This window comes from Vicugna pacos, chromosome 1, assembly GCF_048564905.1.
Source record: "Vicugna pacos chromosome 1, VicPac4, whole genome shotgun sequence".
Taxonomy (NCBI): domain Eukaryota; kingdom Metazoa; phylum Chordata; class Mammalia; order Artiodactyla; family Camelidae; genus Vicugna; species Vicugna pacos.
In genome coordinates this window covers 3,292,088-3,312,751 of record NC_132987.1, presented here as the reverse complement: position 1 = coordinate 3,312,751, position 20,664 = coordinate 3,292,088, and the positions used below count along the sequence as shown (strand labels likewise).

At 47.7% G+C, this 20,664-nt stretch overlaps 1 protein-coding gene across 6 annotated transcripts in view; it reads left to right on the top strand.

Moving 5' to 3' along the window:
- COL6A6 (collagen type VI alpha 6 chain) overlaps window positions 1–20,664 on the top strand; it is a 146,585-nt gene that overhangs the window by 112,914 nt on the left and 13,007 nt on the right. For 5 of the 6 annotated variants that reach the window (XM_072971273.1, XM_072971302.1, XM_072971293.1 and 2 more), the window contains 6 exons: window positions 3,889–3,951; window positions 7,061–7,096; window positions 7,212–7,248; window positions 12,639–13,132; window positions 15,938–16,034; window positions 18,803–19,474. In XM_072971273.1, coding sequence (XP_072827374.1) covers window positions 3,889–3,951; window positions 7,061–7,096; window positions 7,212–7,248; window positions 12,639–13,132; window positions 15,938–16,034; window positions 18,803–19,474 — 1,399 coding nt within the window. Of the gene's footprint in view, window positions 1–3,888; window positions 3,952–7,060; window positions 7,097–7,211; window positions 7,249–7,777; window positions 7,858–12,638; window positions 13,133–15,937; window positions 16,035–18,802; window positions 19,475–20,664 lie in introns of those variants that run through there. The other variant, XM_072971312.1, reaches the window with a different exon arrangement.

The window sequence follows — 20,664 nt, the reverse complement described above, 5'->3', positions numbered from 1 at the left end:
GGAATTCTTTCACTCACGCATATTTTTGGATCACTATCCTTTAACATTTTGCTCTTTAAGAAAATAGATGAAGACCGATATAATTGGGAAGATAATTGGAAAAGGCTTTTGGCATTGAAATATCTCTGGATCCTTCCCCTGGACTTGTTCATGAAGTCGCTACCCTTGAGCATCAGAGACATGCTGACAAGCCCAGCCTTTTCTTGGGTTCCCGCCCTGCCATATGGCACATTCATCATCTTTGAAAAACAGTAAACTAATGGGAAATAGATAATCTTTCTCTCTTGGCCTTTGGTAATGAATTTTTTCCCCCACATTGGACAACTTTTCACTGTTTTTAACTTGCTCATTTAACCTGCCAAGCTGCTTTTTTCTCCACCTCTGGGAGGATTTTTGAATTTGAAGCTGAAACCCTGAAAACATCCAGGTTTTCCCTCTGAAAGAGCGGACGCTCCTGTAGGAAGGTTCTGGTGGCAAAGCTCTGAGTGCCTCCGTAGCTCTTTTGGAATGATCACATTCCTACTTCAGTGTTCTCAGTCTTCACCTTGGCGCTTTTCCCTCCCATCTGAAGCTTTTTTTTTTTTTTTAATTTGCCATGGTTTTTAACCGGTCTTGTTTTGGGTATACAGGTATGTTTGTATGTGTCTCTACTTTTTATCAGCTTTACACGTGCACATACTTCAAGGCAGGGTTCCTCAGACTCCGCACTACTGACAGTCGGGGCTGGATAATTGCAGGGGGAGGGGCCGTCCTGTGCCTTGTAGGATGAAGAGCAGCATCTCTGGTCTCTACCCAGTAGATGTCAGCATCCACCACCCCTCCACCCCTCCCCCATTATGACAGCGCAGAATGTCTCCAGACATTGTCAGATGTCCCCGCAGGAGTGGGGGACGGGGGACACAAAATCCCCTCTGGTTAAGGACCCCTGGTTTAAAGAGTCAAATAATTGCATAAAGTTTGTTACAGAAAAAATATTAATCCCTCTGCCATGTACCTCGTATTTCTCTAAAGGTTGTCTTTTTGCTCTACTTTCTGGGAGATTTCTTTGACTTTATCATACAACTGTCAACATACATAATCAATAAACAATCAATCATAAGAATAGGAAAGAGTTTTATTTGAGCCAAACTGAAGACCAGTCCAGAAGCCCACTCCCCAGGTGACTCTGAGAAACTGCTCTGGAGAAGCAGGGTTTCCAGCACAGGTTTATATCTTGTCAGAGTAAAGAACCATTAACAAGTCAGGGGTATATTTCTTCAAGGTTTAGAAGGAAAAAAGAACAGACCAGCACGTATGCAGTGAGTGACAGTGGCCTTGGCACCTGAGAAGAGAGGCTTAGCATCAAAGGAGGAGCAGCATTGCCGTCCTCGGAAGAGAGACATTTAATCTTTATTTTCAACATGAACATTCTTTACTTCTGGTCCATGTGCCCTTGTCTTTAATAATTAAAGCAGATGTGCAGTGTATGTTTGATAGACCACTGGCTGTTGCAGCCAGCATCAAATTCAAGTGAACTCATCTGTAAGCCCGAATGACTTCCCTGTCTCTCAGTCTGTGAAAATCTCTGTTATCACAAGGCTCGTCTTGCATGTTAACTTTCAAACACTCATTTTTGCTCTCTGAATATTCCTTTTTTATACTATCCTATTCTTGTTTCCTGGTTGAAACATCTCTTCTCTCTCTGACGAAGTACATTCATATTTTTAAGTCTTCTCTGCTCAACGTAATCCATTTCCTGCAGTGTGGGATTTGTGTGTGTGTGTGTGTGTGTGTGTGTGTGTGTGTGTGTCTTGCTCTGTCTCGCAGGTCTGGGGACCAAGTTTCCTCTTTCTACTTGAGAACTGAGGACAAAAAGTCTGCCGGGAAGCCCCGAGGACATGGGTGGGGCTTGGCAAACACAAGCTGCCCTGGGGGGCGATCTGCCTGAGTACTTAGCCACCTGCCCCTAGCATCTTTGGGTCTGCCCTCTCTGTCTGGTCAGATACCCTGAGAAGATTCTCTCAGTCTCCCGCCAGTGGGTGGAGGTCTGGGTGCCAGCCTCCCAGCGGGCCTCGCATCTCCTCCACACCTTTGTTCAGTCTCCCGTGCCCTGCGCGGGGCCGCTGGCCTCGGCTCTGCCTGGAGCGCCCTTGCACAGGCACCTCGGTTTCCCCTCGGTCTTTGGGTAGAAGAAGGGACAGTCACACACCTGTGGAGAATGGGGAGGGGTCTGGGGGATTCCTAAAGTGATTTTCAGTCAGTCTGCCTTATTTAGCCTCTCCGTTTCACCTCCAATTCTAGAAGCATCTTCGGAGAACATGTTGGAAATCACAGGTTCCTGGCGTTCCTGCTGTGGGTCTCAGATTCGGCTTTTTTCCAGCTCTGCCGAGTCATGTGATGCTTTGACTTGTGCTCTTTCCAGCCTCCCAAGTTTGGTGGCTGTTGTCTCCTTTCTTATTCTCCCCATGCTGGTTTTTTTGTTCTTTTGTTTTTGTTTTTGTTTTTGCTTTTTGCCTTAAAAAAAATCTTACTAGTAATTTAGTGAGACACTGGGAAGGGAGCAAAAGTGAATACATATGTTTAGTCTGTCATTTTTTTCCCTGGAGGCTAATCTATACCTTCGAAATAAAATATGATCAGTACAGTGGTTGGGTTTTTCCCCTCCACTTAACCCAGCGTGCTGTGAATATCACTGGAGTGCCCAGAGGACATCGATAATAATTTGCCGTTCCGTGGGCAACCTTCTTACAAATTAAGCTGATTTTAGACAGCTTGGTTCTTTATTCCTATGAAGGTTATAAATCTCATGACCTTTTGAATGAACAGAAAAACATTGTCCTACTTCTTAAACTAAACTGGCTTTCTTGATGAGAAATTGTATTGTTGACGGCACATGCATACGATAAATAGTCAACCATTGTTTTTATTTTCTGCTGTTTTTCCCCATTTCCAGCGAGCTCTTAAATGTTTTCTTGTTGTTGTTTTAACGGTTTTTACATTTAGGTTTATTTATTTTTATTTATTTATGTATTTATTTAACGGAGGGACTGGGGACTGAACCCAGGACCTCGTGCATGCTAAGCGCGCACTCTACCACTGAGGTATACGCTCCCCCCTTATATTTAAATTTTTATTTTTCTGGGTTTTTTTTTTTTTCATCTGTTTGTTTTTCAGTGTGGTCACCTAGTAAATGTAGATACTTATTTGTTTGGGTTTGGGGGGGGGATTAGGTTTATTTATTTTATTTATTTATTTTGATGGAGGCACTGGGCACTGAACCCAGGACTTTGTGCTTGCTAAGCACGCGCTCTGCCACTGAGCTATACGCTCCCCCCAAATGTAGATAAATTTAGGTAAAAATTCATTTAGACAAAAATTTCTCCTTTGTCCTAACAAGCTTCCCTAAGGAAATAACCAGAACCGCACGTGTGACTCTGTAGTGGCATTGCTTACTCAATAACAGAAAACTTAAACGCCAACCATTAAATAAATCATGATATATCCGTGTCATGAAATACTACAGTAGCCGTGAAAGGTGATTTTTACAAAAGAATATTTGGTAACGTGAAAATGCCCAGAGATATCTACTTAGTTTAAAAGGCAACAGGAAAAAGTATAATATTGTAAAATATATAGAGATTAATACCAAAAGGATAAATAAATTAAAGACTAGAAGAAAAGACACGAAAATGTTAACAAGGATTATTGGGGAGGGGGGCGGAGAAGAGATTACTGAGGATTTTTTTTTTTCCTTCTGTGACCTTCCAAAAAGCGCACAGAAGGAAAAAAGAATCCTCAGTAACTTTGTAAAATGGAAGTATATTGCCTTTGAAGCTGAAAACACCCCCCACCCCCACCCACACATAGATGTATAAATATGATTTTAAAGTGAATGCATTCTGCTTTGAGGTGTCCGCGGGGCTTCCAGGAGAACCGGGATCCCCTGGGGAGCTGGGACCTCCTGGACGCAAGGTAAGTTAAAAAACCATCCATCACATCAGTTCCTTTTCTCAGTGCGCGAAGTCTTCACGATCCAAATGCATGTGCCTCCTGGGATTGCAGCTTGGCGGTGATTTGCACTATTTTTCCACCTTAATGTGCTCAGACAGAGGAGGGGGGAAAATGCCAATTAAACATCGGGTGGTGGGGGACTTGAGGAAGGAAATGAGAAGCACTAGACTACAGTGGGGCTTCTCAGTGAATGTTCTGTATCTGTCCAAGCCGTGCCCTTTTCTTATTTTAGTCAGTAGTCGATGAATGAAAGAGAGAGGGGAAAAAGTGCATAAATAGTGACTAAGTTATTACGTTACATTCACACGGAATTTATTTTCTTCAGGGCATCTTTCCCCCAAGTGTCTCTGTTTGAGAGTAGCCAGACCCTTCTTGTTCCAAAGAGGGGACTGGATGTATGAAATTAAAACCAGTCCCCCTCTGGTCTTCCCGTCCCCTAGAGAGATACATATTCATGTTTGGAAGACAATAAGGATTACCTCTCCAGGTGTTAGGTGTGAGTCTGGTCACCTTGTCAGCCAGCTGGTGATGGGAGCAGATGAGGGTTCCGCTCCGGGCCACCCGGTGGGCAGGGCAGAGCACTGGGGGAACTTGGAACCTCTGTCTTAAGGAGGGGCAGCCACATCCTTAGCTCCTGGACAACCTGCATCATCTAGAGATGCCGCTGGTGGAAAGTGGCCACTGGGGGCTCACTGCTTACAGTTCTTCCCCTTTGAACATTACTGATCACGAGCTGATGACAGGCAGAGTTCGCATGAACAAGGACCACAGCATCCCCCCGACTTGGGAAGGAGAGGGAGCAGAGGGCAGTGTCCGGCAGAAAGGAAAGGGACCCTCACACCCCGTCACACCCTCACCCGGCCCCACTGAGTGTTTCCTGCTTGGTGCTTTCTTTTGTTTTGCATTTTTTTTTCAACATACATTCATTTTTTTTAAAAACTTTATATAAACAGATGTTTCGTAAGCTAGGTTGTATAAATTTTTCCCAGCTTCATGGAGATCGAATTAACCTGTAACTGTATCAGTTTTAAGCATACAATGTAATGATTTGCTATTTGGATGTACTGTGAAGTGATGGCCAGAATAAGTTTAATTAACATCCATCACTTCACATAGTTAACACTTTTTTTTTCTCATGAGGAGAACTTTTAACAGCTACTCTCTTAGAAACTGGTCATACCTCATTGTAGTTTTGATTTGCATTTCTCTGATAATTAGTGATATTGAGCATTTTTTCACGTGCTTATTGATCATTTGTATTTCTTCCTTGGAGAATTGCTTGTTCAGGTCTTTTGCCCATCTTTGGATTGGGTTGTTTGGTTGTTTCTTATGAAGTCGTAGGAGCTGCTTATATATTCTGGAGATCAAGCCTTTGTCGGTTTCATTTGCAAAGATTTTCTCCCATTCCGTAGGTTGTCTTTTTGGTTTACTTATGTTTTCCTTTGCTGTGCAGAAGCTTGTAAGTTTCATTAGGTCTCATTTGTTTATTCTTGCTTTTATTTCTTCTAGGAGAACATTTTTGAGATGTATGTCAGATAATGTTTTGCCTATATTTTCCTCTAGGAGGTTTATTGTATCTTGTCTTATGTTTAAGTCTTTGATCCATTTTGAGTTGATTTTTGTGTATGGTATAAGGGAGTGTTCTAGCTTCATTGTTTTACATGCTGCTGTCCCGTTTTCCCAACACCATTTGCTGAAGAGACTGTCTTTATTCCATTGTATATTCTTGCCTCCTTTGTCAAAGATGAGTTGACCAAAAGTTTGTGGGTTCATTTCTGGGCTCTGTATTCTGTTCCATTGGTCTATAGGTCTGTTTTTGTACAAATACCATGCTATCTTGATGACTGTGGCTCTATAGTATTGTCTGAAGTCTGGGAGAGTTATTCCTCCAGCCTCTTTCTTTCTCTTCAGTAATGCTTTGGCAATTCTAGGTCTTTTGTGGTTCCATATGAATTTTATTATGATTTGTTCTAGTTCTGTGAAATATGCCCTGGGTAATTGGATAGGAATTGCATTAAATCTGTAGATTGCCTTGGGCAGTGTGACCATTTTAACAATATTGATTCTTCCAATCCAAGAGCATGGGATATATTTCCATTTTTTAAAGTCTTCTTTAATTTCCTTCATCAATGGTTTATAGTTTTCTGTGTATAATTCTTTCACCTCCTTGGTTAGATTTATTCCCAGATATTTTATTACTTTGGGTGCTATTTTAAAGGGGATTGTTTCTTTACTTTCTTTTCCTGTTGATTCATTGTTAGTGTAAAGAAATGCAACTGATTTGTGAACGTTAATCTTGTAACCTGCTACCTTGCTGAATTCTTCGATCAGCTCTAGTAGTTTTTGTGTGGACCTTTTAGGGTTTTCTATATATAGTAACATGTCATCGGCATATAGTGACACTTTTACCTCTTCTTTTCCAATTTGGATCCCTTTTATTTCTCTCTCTTGCCTGATTGCTGTGGCCAGGACTTCCAAGACTCTGTTGAATAGAAGTGGTGATAGTGGGCACCTTTGTCTTGTCCCAGATTTTAGTGGGAAGCTTTTGAGTTTTTCACCGTTGAGTACTATGCTGGCTGTAGGTTTGTCATATATAGCTTTTATTATGTTGAGATATGTTCCCTCTGTACCCACTTTGGCGAGAGTTTTTATCATAAATGGGTGTTGAATTTTACCAAATGCTTTTTCTGCATCTGTTGAGATGATCAAGACCCAATGCAACGTCGTTAACTGTAGTCCCCATGCTGTACATGATGCCCCCTGAACTAACCCATCTTCTCACTGGAAGTCCTCACCTCCCGACCCCCCACCCACTGCTCTCCCTTACACGAGACCCCCTCCCTTCTCATTGTCACCACCAGCATCTCAGCCCTTCCCACCCCTGAGCACCTCTGTAAAAGGAGAAGAAATAATACTGGGTTATGAGCACCCTACCTGAATCCTTTTCTGCCTCTAACTTAGAATAAAAACCTTGAGAAGGGACCCTTTTCTTAGGGTAGTTTTCGTGCGCCTTCAGTCTCCTGATGTGTGTGTCTGGAGCGGTAAAACCACCTTCTTCTTGTTTCCCCAGGGTGTCAAGGGGGCCAAAGGATTGGCTTCATTCTCCGTACGTATCTGCTGACTCCAACAGAGCCTGAGCACCTGTGACGTGGATTTATTTCTCAGCTGCAGGGCCTGGCAGGCTGAGGGTTAATTCTTTCTGTCTCATTTTTCAACTGCAGACGTGTGACCTCATTCAGTATGTGCGGGACCACAGCCGTAAGTACCCCGCTGAAAATGCTCACCTGGGTGGTCCGCATTCCTTGAAGAGAAGCCGCAAATTCTGCACTCAAAATCGAGACCGTTTACCAGCCAGTGCCGTAACCTTAGCGATGTCACCGCGTAGCTTTTGAGTCAGCGTAGACTGGTGACTATTAACACCCGGTCTGGCTGCCAGCATGTCTGTTGGAATGTGTTGCGTGCACTAAGGGTCAAGAGATCTAGGACTTTTCCTCCAGGGAAAGCGGGACGAGGTCAGTGCTCTCCTGGTGGTGAGATCAACTGGCGGAGAGTTGTGTTCAGCTTTTTTCAATGATTGTGGGCCCCCGACAGTCACTGACAGGACGGAACTCAGCTGGTTTGAACGAGCCGGCGTCCCGGGGCTGCCCCGGTGGGTGGGAGCCCTGACTTCAGTTCACCTTCCCTCCTCCTTCCCGGAGAACCTGGGCTTGCTTGCCTTTACTTAGACTCGTTTGCTTGCGAAATGGCTCCTTCTGTCTGTCTTTTCTTTCCTCTCTCAACATTTTAGAAGCAAAAAGTCACTGCAGTTTGGCAAATGCTCTTTTGAGTTTGCTTTGAGACCCACCTAGCATCCTCTTCTATCAAAAGGTGTGTTAGCGCCATCAAAGGAACTCCAGGGACAGGGTGAGGAGAGTCAGCTAAGGTTCAGCTACAACGCGTAGTGACTTCCCAAATCAACACAAGGACTGAAAAGGATGTCACAGTCCCCTCAAAGCATTGTGAAGAGAGGCAAATAGACAAATCAGAACCCATTTCTGTAGAGGACCTTGGTCTCAGAGACACAGACTTGTACAAGTTTTGAATGCAACTTTCCTTTTGTAGGAGAATGGAACCATCCGTGATGGGAGTCAAAATATACACACTGGGTCGTGAACATGAGTTGCCTGGGGGCCGGATTAGCGCAGTGGGCTTTCTGACATGGGAGCCCCATGAACTGTGCTGACTCACGGGTAGCTCCAAGTGTGTTGAGACCTGAACTTTTGTTTTTAATTTTTTTGGTGGGGGGTGATTAGGTTCATTTATTTATTTTATTTATTTTAGATGGAGGTATTGGGGGCTCGAACCTCAGACCTCGTGCATGCTAAGCACGCACTCTACCACAGAGATATACCCTCCCTTCTGGCCTTGCAAAGTTTGAGGGGTTCAATACAAAAGTATAAATCCAGAATTAGGTACAAAATGATTTCAAAAGTGTCCTTTAGAACAGGAAAGGGAATCACACCCAATGACTTCTGCGTAGTGTAAAAGCACATGACCACATGAACAGGTGTTGGGTCTTGCGAGGGGCCCCCGCGGGTGAGAGGTCGAGCGCAGTGCTGCCCAGAACTTTCTGCAGTGGTGGAAGTGTCCTCTGCAGGTCCAGCATGGTAGCCACTAGCCACTTGTGACTTTGAGTCTTGAAAGGTGGTGAGTGCAACTGAGAAGCTGAATTTGTTGCATTTGATTTTAATTGATTCAGATGTAAATTGTCGCATAAAGCTGGTGGCTTTTCGTGTTGGACGGCGCGGTCCTAAAGCGTAAGCTTCATTTGCTTCAGAATAAATCCACCTCTGATATTGACACACATACACGCACATGAGCACATGCACGTATATAAACACATCGATCTGTGTACACATGGATAATCGGCAGCTAGAGGGATCTCCACGGGGAAAACTGAGAGCAAAGAGAGGTTAGCACCTTTCGACTTTACCAATTCTGTGCACCCCCCTGCAACGTAATGTCCCTTCCCTTTGGCTCCGACCGCTGGCTGCGCATGGCTGATGCAGGGCTGTCCTTCTCCCAGCCGTTCCCTGTGGGAGGCACTGCGCTTTTACCAAGATGCTGTACCTGTCTGCACTTCTCCAGACCCCATCTGCTGCCTTGACTTTTGAGTCAGCTACAAAAAGCCCCAAGGCAGGGCCTCAGCTGTCACGATCTGCTTAGCAGTACAGAACGCTGCTGTCCTCCCAAATAATAACCCGGTCTCCTTTGTTTTTCTTCCCCAGCCAGCAGACCCGGTGAGTAGTCTTTATTTACAACCTCTTACAATCCAGCTCCAGAATGTCAGACATCTGGAACAATGGCTTAGCCCCGTGGGTTGCCTGCCAAACTATAAATTTTATCTGGACTCTCTGCTGCCTCATACTGGTAGCGCAGACCTGCCTCCAATAGATCACTTGAGTTGAAGCTGAGTCTCACAGCTGTTTGTCAACCGAGTGGTTTGATTTTTTTAATTACTCGTATTTTAAGGGCCAATATCACCATTTACCTCACCGAGAGAATTTCTGTAATATCTCTCCCCTCTTCCATCTTCTCTCTCTCTCCATGTGTCATATTACCTCTGTAGTCCAGTGGTTAGGGATTAAGATGCCAAGGGCAAAAGTGTGGAGAAGAAAGGTAAGGATGATCAGATGGCAAGTGAGCTGCACGTGTCACTCAGATAAAATCTCTGGAGCTCATGGCCAATGTTAATTACCAAGTTGGGTCAGTATCTCTGTGCGCCAGTTTCCAGGTACGTTACAGACACTCGTTACGTGGTGTTTTCGTGTAGACCTGTCATCCCCTACTTATCCCTTTATACCCTTATACCTTTGGTATCACCCATCAACTCTTGCCCTCTGATTGCGTGTTCACTCACCCAACAAGTACTTATTCAAAGCCTGTTAGGTGCCAGTCTCTGAGATACAGGCAACGCAGGGCTGAATTAGATGGACATAAATTCTGTGTTCAGAAGATTCCACTCTAGTGGAGGACCCAGATAATAAACAAAGGAAGGAATTACAGAATCCCTTAGTTGCTGTGAGAGAAAGAATGAGGTGTTCTGTCACAGAATATAGCTAGGGGAGGGGAGAAATGTCTCTGGGTGTAGGGCTCCTCTTTGAGGTGACAGCATGGAAGTTTGGATGAAGAAGGAAAAGAAGCCAGCTTTGCGAGAGCCAGGCAGGGGGTCCTACGCGTGCAAAGACAGACCCAGGCGTCTGCTAGGAGCTGACGGAAGCCCAATGTGACTGGGACATGGGGAGGAGGGGGAGGCTGGCGTGTGAAGACGGGGAGGCAGGAGCCAGACCACACTGGGCTCTGTGGGTTTAAGGAGTCCAGATGTCATTTAAGTGGGAAGGTGCTCCAGCGTTTATGGGAAGGATTGAAGGGAGGAACATGAACTGGTGAACAGTTTGCTAACGCTTGTTTGGGGGCCGCTGTGGAAGAGGGCTTGCAGAGGGGATGGGCTTAAAGTCAGAGGACTGGCCCTGGGGGCAGGGGACGTGTTGAGCTCCTCCAGGCAGACGCAGTGGTGGCCTGGACTGGCCGCCCTGCTGGGTGTTAGGCACGTGGCGGTGGCTTGGTTCCCCTTCCTCCATCACCTGCTCTGTGCCCAGCAGACACCATCAGTGTGCAAGGCGGGGCCGCAGAGCCGCCTTGGGTCCCCAGGTGGGGATCCGCTCCTGGAGGGGACCCTCCTTGGTGCCACCACAATCCAGCCCAGCTTCCTCAAAATCCCTGGGGTCCTGGCAGCAAGCTGAATTAGCCCTTAGGTGTCTTTTCCTGAAAACTTGAATTTTTCCTTCTCTTTGGTGAGTGCAGAATATTATTTCCCTTTATCTCTAAATGACACCCGAAGCTGCACCGTAGTTTTGCTGCTGTTGCCCTCATATGAAATAGGAGCCCAGAGAAAAAGCTCACAGAACCACTGTCATGTTTGGTCCTAATCTGACTCTTTGTGTGTGAGTGTGAAATTGATATGGGCTCAATTTTTTTTTTTAACTATCCACTCAACCCAGTTAGACTCAGAAGCTAATGAATTCTGTCCTGTCTCCATTGAGATCCAGTCTGATTGGGGTTGAACATTTATTTTTACTGGTCCTTCTGTTTGTGATGGTCACAGAGTCCAGGACCAGAGGGAGTTGAGACTCCGGCACTCAGGCGGTGAGGCCTGGCCGGCCCTGGTGGGTCTGAGTTCTGAGCTCACCTGGGATGAGCTGACTTGCTGGCCTCTGAATGCGAGGAGGCCTCCCTCCAAGGGGTGCACGCCATCTGGATTTCCTCCTACCAACGTGCATCTCGACGCCAGGCTTCCGTCTCTCCTTCCTGCATCTGCTGCAGAGAACTGTCTGTGTTTGGTTCTTGTTCATTTAATGTTTATGAGACTAAACACGAATAGATGGGACTAACCATCGCAGATCCAGAGACGCTGTCCCTGTCTCTGCACTTCGTGAAGTAGTGGGGGAGGTGAACGACAACCAGTCACATAGAAATCTCCCGCTGTGACCAGTGCAGGATACGAGCATTAAAAAGGATGAACTGGGAGCAATGAATACATTGTAACACTTACATTCGAGTTTAATCATCATACTTCAGCATTTCTCTAAGTCGTAAGGTATATTTATTGGTTAAACCTGCATTTCTAACTGTTAAGTAAAAATGTATCAGTTAAAGCTTTCTGCATTCTTTTGAGTTGTAGTTCTCTCCGTGAGTAAGTCTGTAATGATAATTATAATAGTAATGGTTACGTTGATTGAGCACCTGCTACGTGCCAGGCACTGCTGTCCTAAGAACTTTCCCTGTGCAGATTCACTCCATCCTCAACACAGGCAGGGGGTGAGGTTAGGACGGCCAATATAGAGATGAGCACACTGAGGCTCAGAGAGGGTAAGTCACAGGGGCCAGGTCACACAGCCAGTGAGCAGTTGGGCCAGGGCTTAAACACGTCCCTGCGGTGCCCACTCTCTGCATCTAATGGTGGTTCTTACAGGCTATCAGTCCTCTCCCAGTCTGCCTGAGATTATCATCAGGGCTTGGACCACCATCCCTTTGTAAACCCTGTTACGTTTCCTCATTAAATTAAAAAAAAAAAAGTATCGTGAAGTGTATTTAACAGAGAGAGGTTCCAGCAACAAACACAGTACCATTGGTCTAATCTCTGGAGGCAAACGGGCATACCCGTGAACTCTTTATTGTTTAGAAGGAGTTTGGTAATGAACTTACAAATGGCATTAAAACGCAAATCGGATTAGAGGCTTTTCCTTGTGCTTCATTTTTGTTTTTTCTTGTTAAATTATTGCCATTTATTTAATGGAGGTACTGGGGATTGAACCCAGGACCTTGTGCGTGCTAATGAGCACGTGCTCTGCCGCTAAGCTGTACCCTGCCATCGCCTCTTGTGTTTCATTTTAAAAGCACACATTTTCTCTGATAGCATCTGTCATTATTCAAGGTTTCCACACTTAATATTTTAAGTGTTTGTTCTACTATTGAAGTGATTAGTGTCTCATGATTTAACGTTCAGTTATTTTAATACTGCACGTCTGGAGGTACTCGGCCTCCCATGCAGGTACCTTTCGTCTGTGTTAAGCGAGTGCGCTCCGGGTAAAGGCGCCCTTGCCTCGTAGGGAAACCCGAGTGCCCCGTGCATCCCACCGAGCTGGTGTTCGCGCTGGACCAGTCCCGGGGCGTCACGGAGCCGGAGTTTGCGCGGATGAAGGAGATGCTGTCCTCCGTGGTGCGGGGCCTCCGGGTCCGGGAGCACAGCTGCCCCGCAGGCGCGCGCGTGGCCGTCCTCGCCTACGACTCCCACGCCAGGCACCTCATCCGCTTCTCGGACGCCTACGGGAAGGACCGACTCCTCCGGGAGATCCAGGCCCTTCCTTACGAGCGGTCCTCGGCCGGCCGGGAGGTCGGCCAGGCCATGAGGTTCGTCTCCAGGCACGTGTTCAAGCGCGCGCTCCCGGGGGCGCACACCCGCCGGGTCGCCACCTTCTTCAGCGGAGGCCCGTCCGCCGACCCCCAGACCATCACGACGGCCACCTTGGAGTTCAGCGCCCTGGACATCATCCCAGTGGTGATCGCCTTCACCAACGTGCCCTCCATCCGGCGCTCGTTCGCGGTAAGAAGGGGAACCCTGTCATAGGACTTGCTTCTCCTTTTGCCGATGTTTAGAACTGTACTAGGCATTTATTGCTACCAACCGGGAAGATGCCAAGCCCTCTAAACACATTATCCTGTTCCATGCTCACAAGCAGTCTGCATGAGACGGGAATAATTGTTACTCCCGTTGGATGGATGAGAAAACCGAGCCTGGAGAACCTGACCTACATGCCCGGGTTCACAGATGAGAAGTGGCAACATCAGGGCTTGAACCCAGGCTTGCTATTCTAGCGCTCCTCTGAGGGCCTTTCTGAGTTGCCTCTGGGTGTAAAAATACTTAATAACGGCCAGTAAATGTTCCTGGATGTCACTGACACGGCTAGGGTGGCGGTCATTGCTATAGGTGTTAACCAACGGACTGATTGGATAACTTCACCGATCATGTCCATGTCCACATTTTATAAAGGAAAAGCCATGCCAGCTACAGCTTCTTAAGTTGCAGCTTAAAATTTTACTGTGTAGCATTTATAAATCAACCGCCCAGGATCATGATGACCTTGAAAGCACCCTATGGCAGGGGTCCACACAGAAGGCCCGCTGGACCCGGCAAAGTTCCATGTCCACCCAGTATGCTGTCTTGTTCTCCGTTTGTGGGGAGACCCTGGGGAGGGGCCCCAAGCAGCCACCAAGGGTGTTGGAAAAATGCAGCTTGAACCAGCAAGACAAGACATGAATGTTATTTCATGTAGAGAAAGTGAGTCACTGTCTTCAAGTGTGTGGAAGATTATTACCAGCTGAACTCCAAGTCAGAGAAACCTCTTATTAGGGAAACTGGGAGTCACAGCAGGGCAAACCCCAGGTTAGACTTAACTAAGAACTTCCCAAAGGCGGGATTGATTTACGTTGTCATGGGCCAAATGGCTCAAGGTAGGGGGTCAAGATGCCGCCTTTCTGTGAGAGGTCACTCACCTGTCTAGAGTGACTTCTGTCCCTCTTGGAGACTGGAGGCTATGAGGAAGCAGCCTTTGGGGGCCCTTTCCAGCTCCCTAATTTTCTGTGAAATTGTTAAAAATGAGCAGACCAGACTGAAAGGTGGTACTCCTCTGTTAAATACGGAGAGCAGAGCTTGTCTCCTGGGGCTGGTGTGAAGGTGAAATGATGTCACTCCACACCTGGGGCGTGGTGAGCACGCCAGGATGCTAGCTTTTGCTTTACATATGACTGTTATCAGTTGCTTGATGCAGAATGAAAATCTGTTGAACAGTATTAAAGTCTGGCTTGTAAAGGAGCTGAACCCACTGTTAGCATCTTTGAACTAACTCAGAATTACGTAGTTGAACAGGCTGATGTACGAGGCTCAGGAAAGGAAAAGCATGTAACTGAGAAGACTGGGGCCAGGTTACGCGGAGGCAGCAGCTCGGAAGTGCTGTAGATGGATCTGGGTGCGCACGGAGTCCTCTTCATTCCTGGTTTACTGGGAGCCCCCATGGCCCCTGGCCTTTATTTAGTCACAAAACAGGAGACAACTTAATATCCTGATGCAAATGGTTGGTGATACTTGTGATATAAATTCAAACAGATGCAATTCCACCCACCCCCTCAAAGCTCTGTGCCTAGCATAGAACTTAAGAAAACATTTTGTTAGGTTTGTCTTTTAAAACTGTGGAGGGTTAACAGTCCCACTTAGAGATTCTATCCAGATCACCTAGGGACTCTGCTCCTTTCTTGAAGGAGTTTATCTTAAAAGAGCGCCAGCGAAGGTTCAGATTCTTGACAGTGACCTTCAGAAGTCAGACTTGGTTCCAAGGTGCATCCATCCAGCAGCTGGTGAGTGAGCAGCTCGTGTAGACCAGGTACGCCCTAGGCTCTGGGGAGACAGGGTAAAGTAGAAAACCAGAAACCTCGTCCACTCGAGGGCGCAGCTGTGCAGGGCTGTCCAGAAGGGCTCCGTGCAAGCTGGTGAGAAGCCAGTACCTGACATTTCAGAAGAGATCATGTTGCCACTTCTCCATTTTCCCTCTTTTTCTTCCATCCTTCTCTTCCCTTGTGCTTACCTACACCTAACCTTGTTTTTTATTAAGAACAGAAGTCAATTCTAGTGACGCGATGAATTCTTATTTGGGGGCTATATCACAAAACCCTAGTTCGACGCATCATTGTCATGCCTTTGACTTCTCAAATCATCTGAGAGTTTGGCAGAATCCAAATGAAATTTGGAGCCAGGGTGGACATGTGGGGCAGGTCTCAGCAGCCGACACAGGCTCGCTGCCCTATGTGTCTGAGCAAACGGGTTGTGCGTCTGATTTCTCCTGCTGCCCTGGGACTTGGGGGAGGGGGCGCCTCGGGTCCGCTTCTTTAAACGGCTTCCGTGTCGTGTCGTCTGCTCTTCCTTTGACCTTCCTCGGAGCTCATTTCCCATCTATAAAACGGGGACGACGTGAGAAGAACGAGCTCCCTGGGCTTTGCGACGATGGGTGTGGAAGTGCTTGGTGTCTGTCACCACTCGTGAGGCGCCCACCAGGTGCCAGAAAAGTTCTTTTCCGTTAGGAACTGAGGTAGCGCCCCCAGTGGTCTTCGTAGGGATTGTGATGACTCCGTTTCACAAGTGAGGGAAGAAGCTGAGGAAAAGGAGGAACCTGTCATCCAGCTGCAGGGGGAGTCAGCTTAAACCCAGGCAGTGGTCTCAGCACCCCTCCCCTCCCCACCCCATTGTGCTTCCTCCCTGGACCCTCTTAGCAGGGGCCCCATCGCGCTCTCCAGTCCATCCTGGGAGGGTCCTGCCACCCCACCAGGCATCTCTTCCTCCTGCTTCCCCTCCTTGCAGATCGAGGACACTGGCACATTCCAAGTCATCATGGTTCCGTCCGGAGCGGATTACACGCCAGCGCTGGAGAGCCTGCAGCGGTGCACTTTCTGCTACGGTAAGACCCACAGACAGGATGTACCCTGATCAGGCCCCTCAAGCGCAGTGAGTCACCACTGGCAGGAGCGGCTGGAACTTGGCAGCAGGGATGCCCGGAGCCACGGGAGCACCTCCCTGGGGCTCTGCGCTGCCCCGCCCCCGGACAGAGTGGGGACACTAGTGCCGCCGCCAGGAAACTGTCATCATTTTCAGAAAAACTTCAGCCTGTCCCATTGCCAAGCTTTTCATGCTGTAAGGTATATTTATGAATTTTCAAAATCTCTAGCGTTCACCAGCCACAGAAATGCTTTGCAGGAGAAATGGAAATTAGCAGAGATTTGTGCATTGCTCGTTGGAAGGAGGCTTCATGGACTCCCACGTGTCACGCATCAAGAAGAGTCGCAGTGCTGGTTTGTCTGTGGTGTTTTAGACGCAGTCTATGGGTCCAGCTGGAGACCTGGCCAGACCAAATGGGAGACCAAATACAACTGGACAATTAATAATAATTGGAGTGCTCTAATAATTACAAAGACAGGTTTGAACCTTCTGTGTCTTCGCTGTAATAATTACAAAGATTGCTGGTGGGTGTGACGGCTAACAGTTATCAGACACTCATCATTAGCCGTGCAGCGCTCTGACCGCTGACGGTGGTAATGAGGACAGTTAATACTTCAGCTGCTGTGTTCACTGTGTTCTAAGGACTCTTCTCATTGTTTGATTCAATCCTTATAATCGCCCTAAAACATCTGAATGGTTATTAGCTCCTTTTTACAGGGGAGATGAAATAGTTTGCTCACAGCCAGGTCACACCCAAGAAAGCTGGCTTTAAAACACATGCAGTTCATGAGTGGTCCTGATGGCTCCCTGGAGCTCCATGCCGCCGAGGCGACCTTGCATGGAGGTGCGACTCTGAGGGAGACGCGGGAGGTCTTCTAGGAACCCTCTCTTCTTTCCGTCTTCCCCTCTGCTTCCCTCTGATGGGTCCCTCCCTTCCCCGCTGCCCCCAGGTTGCAAGGGCCCATCAGGCGCTGGCACTTTGCGCGCCGCCGTTAAGGGCTGAGCGTCCCCTGGGCGGACCCGGCCCACCTCGAGCGCTCGGCTGCGCGGTCAGACTCAGTGACCGCAGCGCGCTGGTATGCTGCACGGTCAGAGGGCGCACATGTGTGTCTGGGGATAGATCTTGGCTCTGCTTCTTGACCGAAACTCATGTTTCGTCTCTAAGACTTTTAAGGGAAACTATTTTGGCTGTCATTTCCTGCAGCTAAGAAACCCCGCAAAAATTGAGCCAGTGGGCGGCGTGCGGTGCCCGGTTTTGGAAAGCCTCTCGCACACAGGTGACCATGCTGTCCCCTGACAAACGTGAAATGTGGTCGTCAGATTTTGCTGAATGTCAAGAGGGGAACTGTGACTTGTTGGGAGCCGTGTCCTCACCAAGTCCATGAGCGGGACTGAAGTTCTGCAGTTGGCCGCACGCCCTGGGGGCTGCATCCTCGGGATGACCCTTACATCTCAAAGTTTTTATTCACGTCCCAGATCCACATCTAAGTTGTCCACACTCGTGTTTTTGGTTTCTCTTCCTTCTCTTTGGCTTTTAAAGAGGACATTCTCCTCCTTCAGTGTCGGCTGAAGCTGAAAAGCCAGGATTGCAGGATGTCAGCCCTGGAAGGGCTCTCAGGGCGAGTCTCATGCAGTCACCTCGCTGTGCAGAATTGAGGCCCAGGGGTGGCTTGGACAGGGCCACCCCGCAGGCTTGTCCCTGGGGACAGCGAGACCAGAACCCAGACATTGCGGCTCTCAGGCCCTGCGACCGCCTGGCTGCGGTCCCGCACGGCCTCGTCTCTGACAATACGGCCCTGATAGTCAGACACTTGAAACACTGGTGTATCTTTGGCAAAGTTACTTCACTCTCCTGGCCTCAGTAAAATTAGAAGAGTAGGTGACCTCTAAGATCCTTTTTATTTCCGATTTCTTTTTCTTCCTCTGAATATTCATTGTGGTCAGAGCCGATGAAATTCATTCTCTGTTTTTATGACTACCCTTTTTGTAAAGGAGATACGCATGTTTATTAAAATGACCTCATGCGTTATGAAAGCCCATTAGCCTGCAGTATTTGTGTGTGTTTATTTAACAAACACGTACTGAGCTTTCGACTAACAGGCACTTTAGACATACGAACGTGGGTGGTAGCTCTGTCCTGAATGTCTACACAGAGCCAGACGTTAAGTTATAAACCTTTACTTGAGTTGAAATACAAGGCATCTTGCTTTTTTTCACTCAGTCTTAAGCAGATGACTTTTCAGACCAAAGTCAGGGGTCATTCGTTTTTACATCATGATAGTGTACTCGTACAAGCCCAAGATGAATTGTCCACTTCATTCTTTATAAACTTAAAACACAGCTGAGATGAAACTTCTGTTAGACAGCCTCATTTTAAAAAGTTGGGGGCCAGGGTAGAGCTCAGTGGTAGAGTGCATGCTTGGCACGCACGAGGTCCTGCGTTCAGTCCCCAGTACCCCCATTAAAAATAAATAAATAAAATGAAAAATTAAAGGTCAGACAGCATTCGTGAATGGGATTCAAGACACAGGCTGGGTATAAAGTCTGTGCTTTTTGGATAAAGTTGTAATCCACTTACTAGGAAACCTTCCCGTTGCTGCTCCCAGAGTCATTTAGAAGCTCTGTGAACATCAGAGATGAGGCACTTCCCAGTGCTGAAATATCTGAGACGCTGCCCTTCCTCTTCTGTCCATTCCTGGTGAGTAACCCTCGGTGACTTTTGCTCCACAGACGTGTGCAACCCGGATGCTTCTTGCGATCAGGCCAGACCACCCCCTGTGCAGGCTTACGTGGATGCTGCGTTCCTGGTGGACAGCTCCCGGCACGTGGGGAGAGCGGAGTTTGAAGACATCAGGGGCTTCCTGGGCATGCTATTGGATCACTTTGAAGTCAGCCCGGAGCCCGAGACCTCTGTCACTGGAGACCGGGTGGCCCTCCTGAGCCACGCTCCCCCTGGCTTCCTCGCCCGCTCTCAGGGGAGTCCCGTTAAGACTGAGTTCAACCTCACCACCTACAGGAGTAAACGTCTCATGAAGAGGCACGTGGACAAGTCGATGCAGCAGCTCCACGGAGATGCTTTCCTTGGCCACGCCCTGCAGTGGGCTCTGGACAATGTATTCCTAAAGACACCCAACCTGAGGAGAAACAAAGTCATTTTCGTGATATCAGCGGGGGAAACCAGTCACCTGGACAGGGAAACCTTGATGAAAGAATCCTGGAGAGCCAAGTGTCAAGGTTATGCTCTCTTTGTGTTCTCCCTGGGCCCTTCATGGAGTGACCAGGAACTGGAGGACCTAGCCAGCTTCCCTCTGGATCACCATCTGGTCCAGCTTGGCCGCGTCCATAAACCTGACCACAGTTATGGCGTGAAGTTTTTGAAGGCTTTTATGAGCTCCGTCAGGCGTAAGTCATAAAATCCATTCCTCCTCGCACATTCAGAGTATAACTTGGTATTCCCCAAAGAAGGGTTCATGAGCTGACGTGGTTCTTGGAAACCTCTGTCTCCAAGGGCACCGCAGGGTCAGAGAGGAAAATGTGGAATGATGGAGGGTGGAGGGAGGGAGCCTCTGATTTCTAAGCATTTCGTTTTCTGGCTCGTCTTTTTCATGCCTCTCGTTCCAATGGAGACACAGTCATAACAAGCGGCTGCTCACACATCTGTCTGCAGGGAGCAGTAGAGCCCAGGGGTGGGAGGTCACAGCCTAGACGTGAGCTAGAGTGGAAACCCCTGCGGTGGAACATGATCCCGCTGTCCTTTGATGGAAAGTGTGACCATGTAACACACCCCAAGAGAGCCCAAGAAAAATTCAGCAGTTCTGGGCTTTGCTTTTACAAGTCCCAAGGCAGAATTTGAAGTCTTAAGAGACACCCTTCTACCGGCCAGTGAAAGATACCCACCTGCAAAATTTCTCAGCCTCGTTAATGACTTTGTATGATGCCCGTAATTAGTGTAACAGGTGCCCATAACAAAGAAACGCAGGCTGTTTCTTGGCGTGAGCTTGCCTTGAAAGTATGCGATTCATTTCAAATGGAATGGGATGGATTAAAAGAATCCATGTCCTGATGTGGCTCTGGAGGTTGACAACCACGGTTAGGTTTCTGATTGTTTTCATGGTGAATGTACTCTTGGGGTTTAGATAAAAAAAAAAAATAGTGAACGCTCAGGCTAAGAAGCACGCAGTGCAACTGAAGGGAGCTTCTGACCACATCCCAAACTTGTCACTGACGTTGCACGGTGAGACCTGCTAAGGCGGCGAAGACGTGGATGGGCCGGGGTCAGTGAGGTCTGGGGATCCTGGGGAAGTGGTCGGTGGGGCTGCTTCTGTGCCCCCTGGTCCCCTGCTCCCCCAGGTGTCAGTCTAGGACCCACCTCCCAGCATCATCTGGGAGCTTGTGAAGAATGCAGAATCTCGGGCCCTGCCCCAGGCAGTCTGATCCAGAATCTGCATGTTATCAGGAGTCCCAGGGGATCCGCATACACATTATGGTTTGAGAAACCCAGATACACGAGCAATGTGTTCCTAGAATGAAATGTGCATGGGCGTGTTCTGGAATAGGGACCAGGAAGCTGAGCCACAAGAAATGAGGCACAA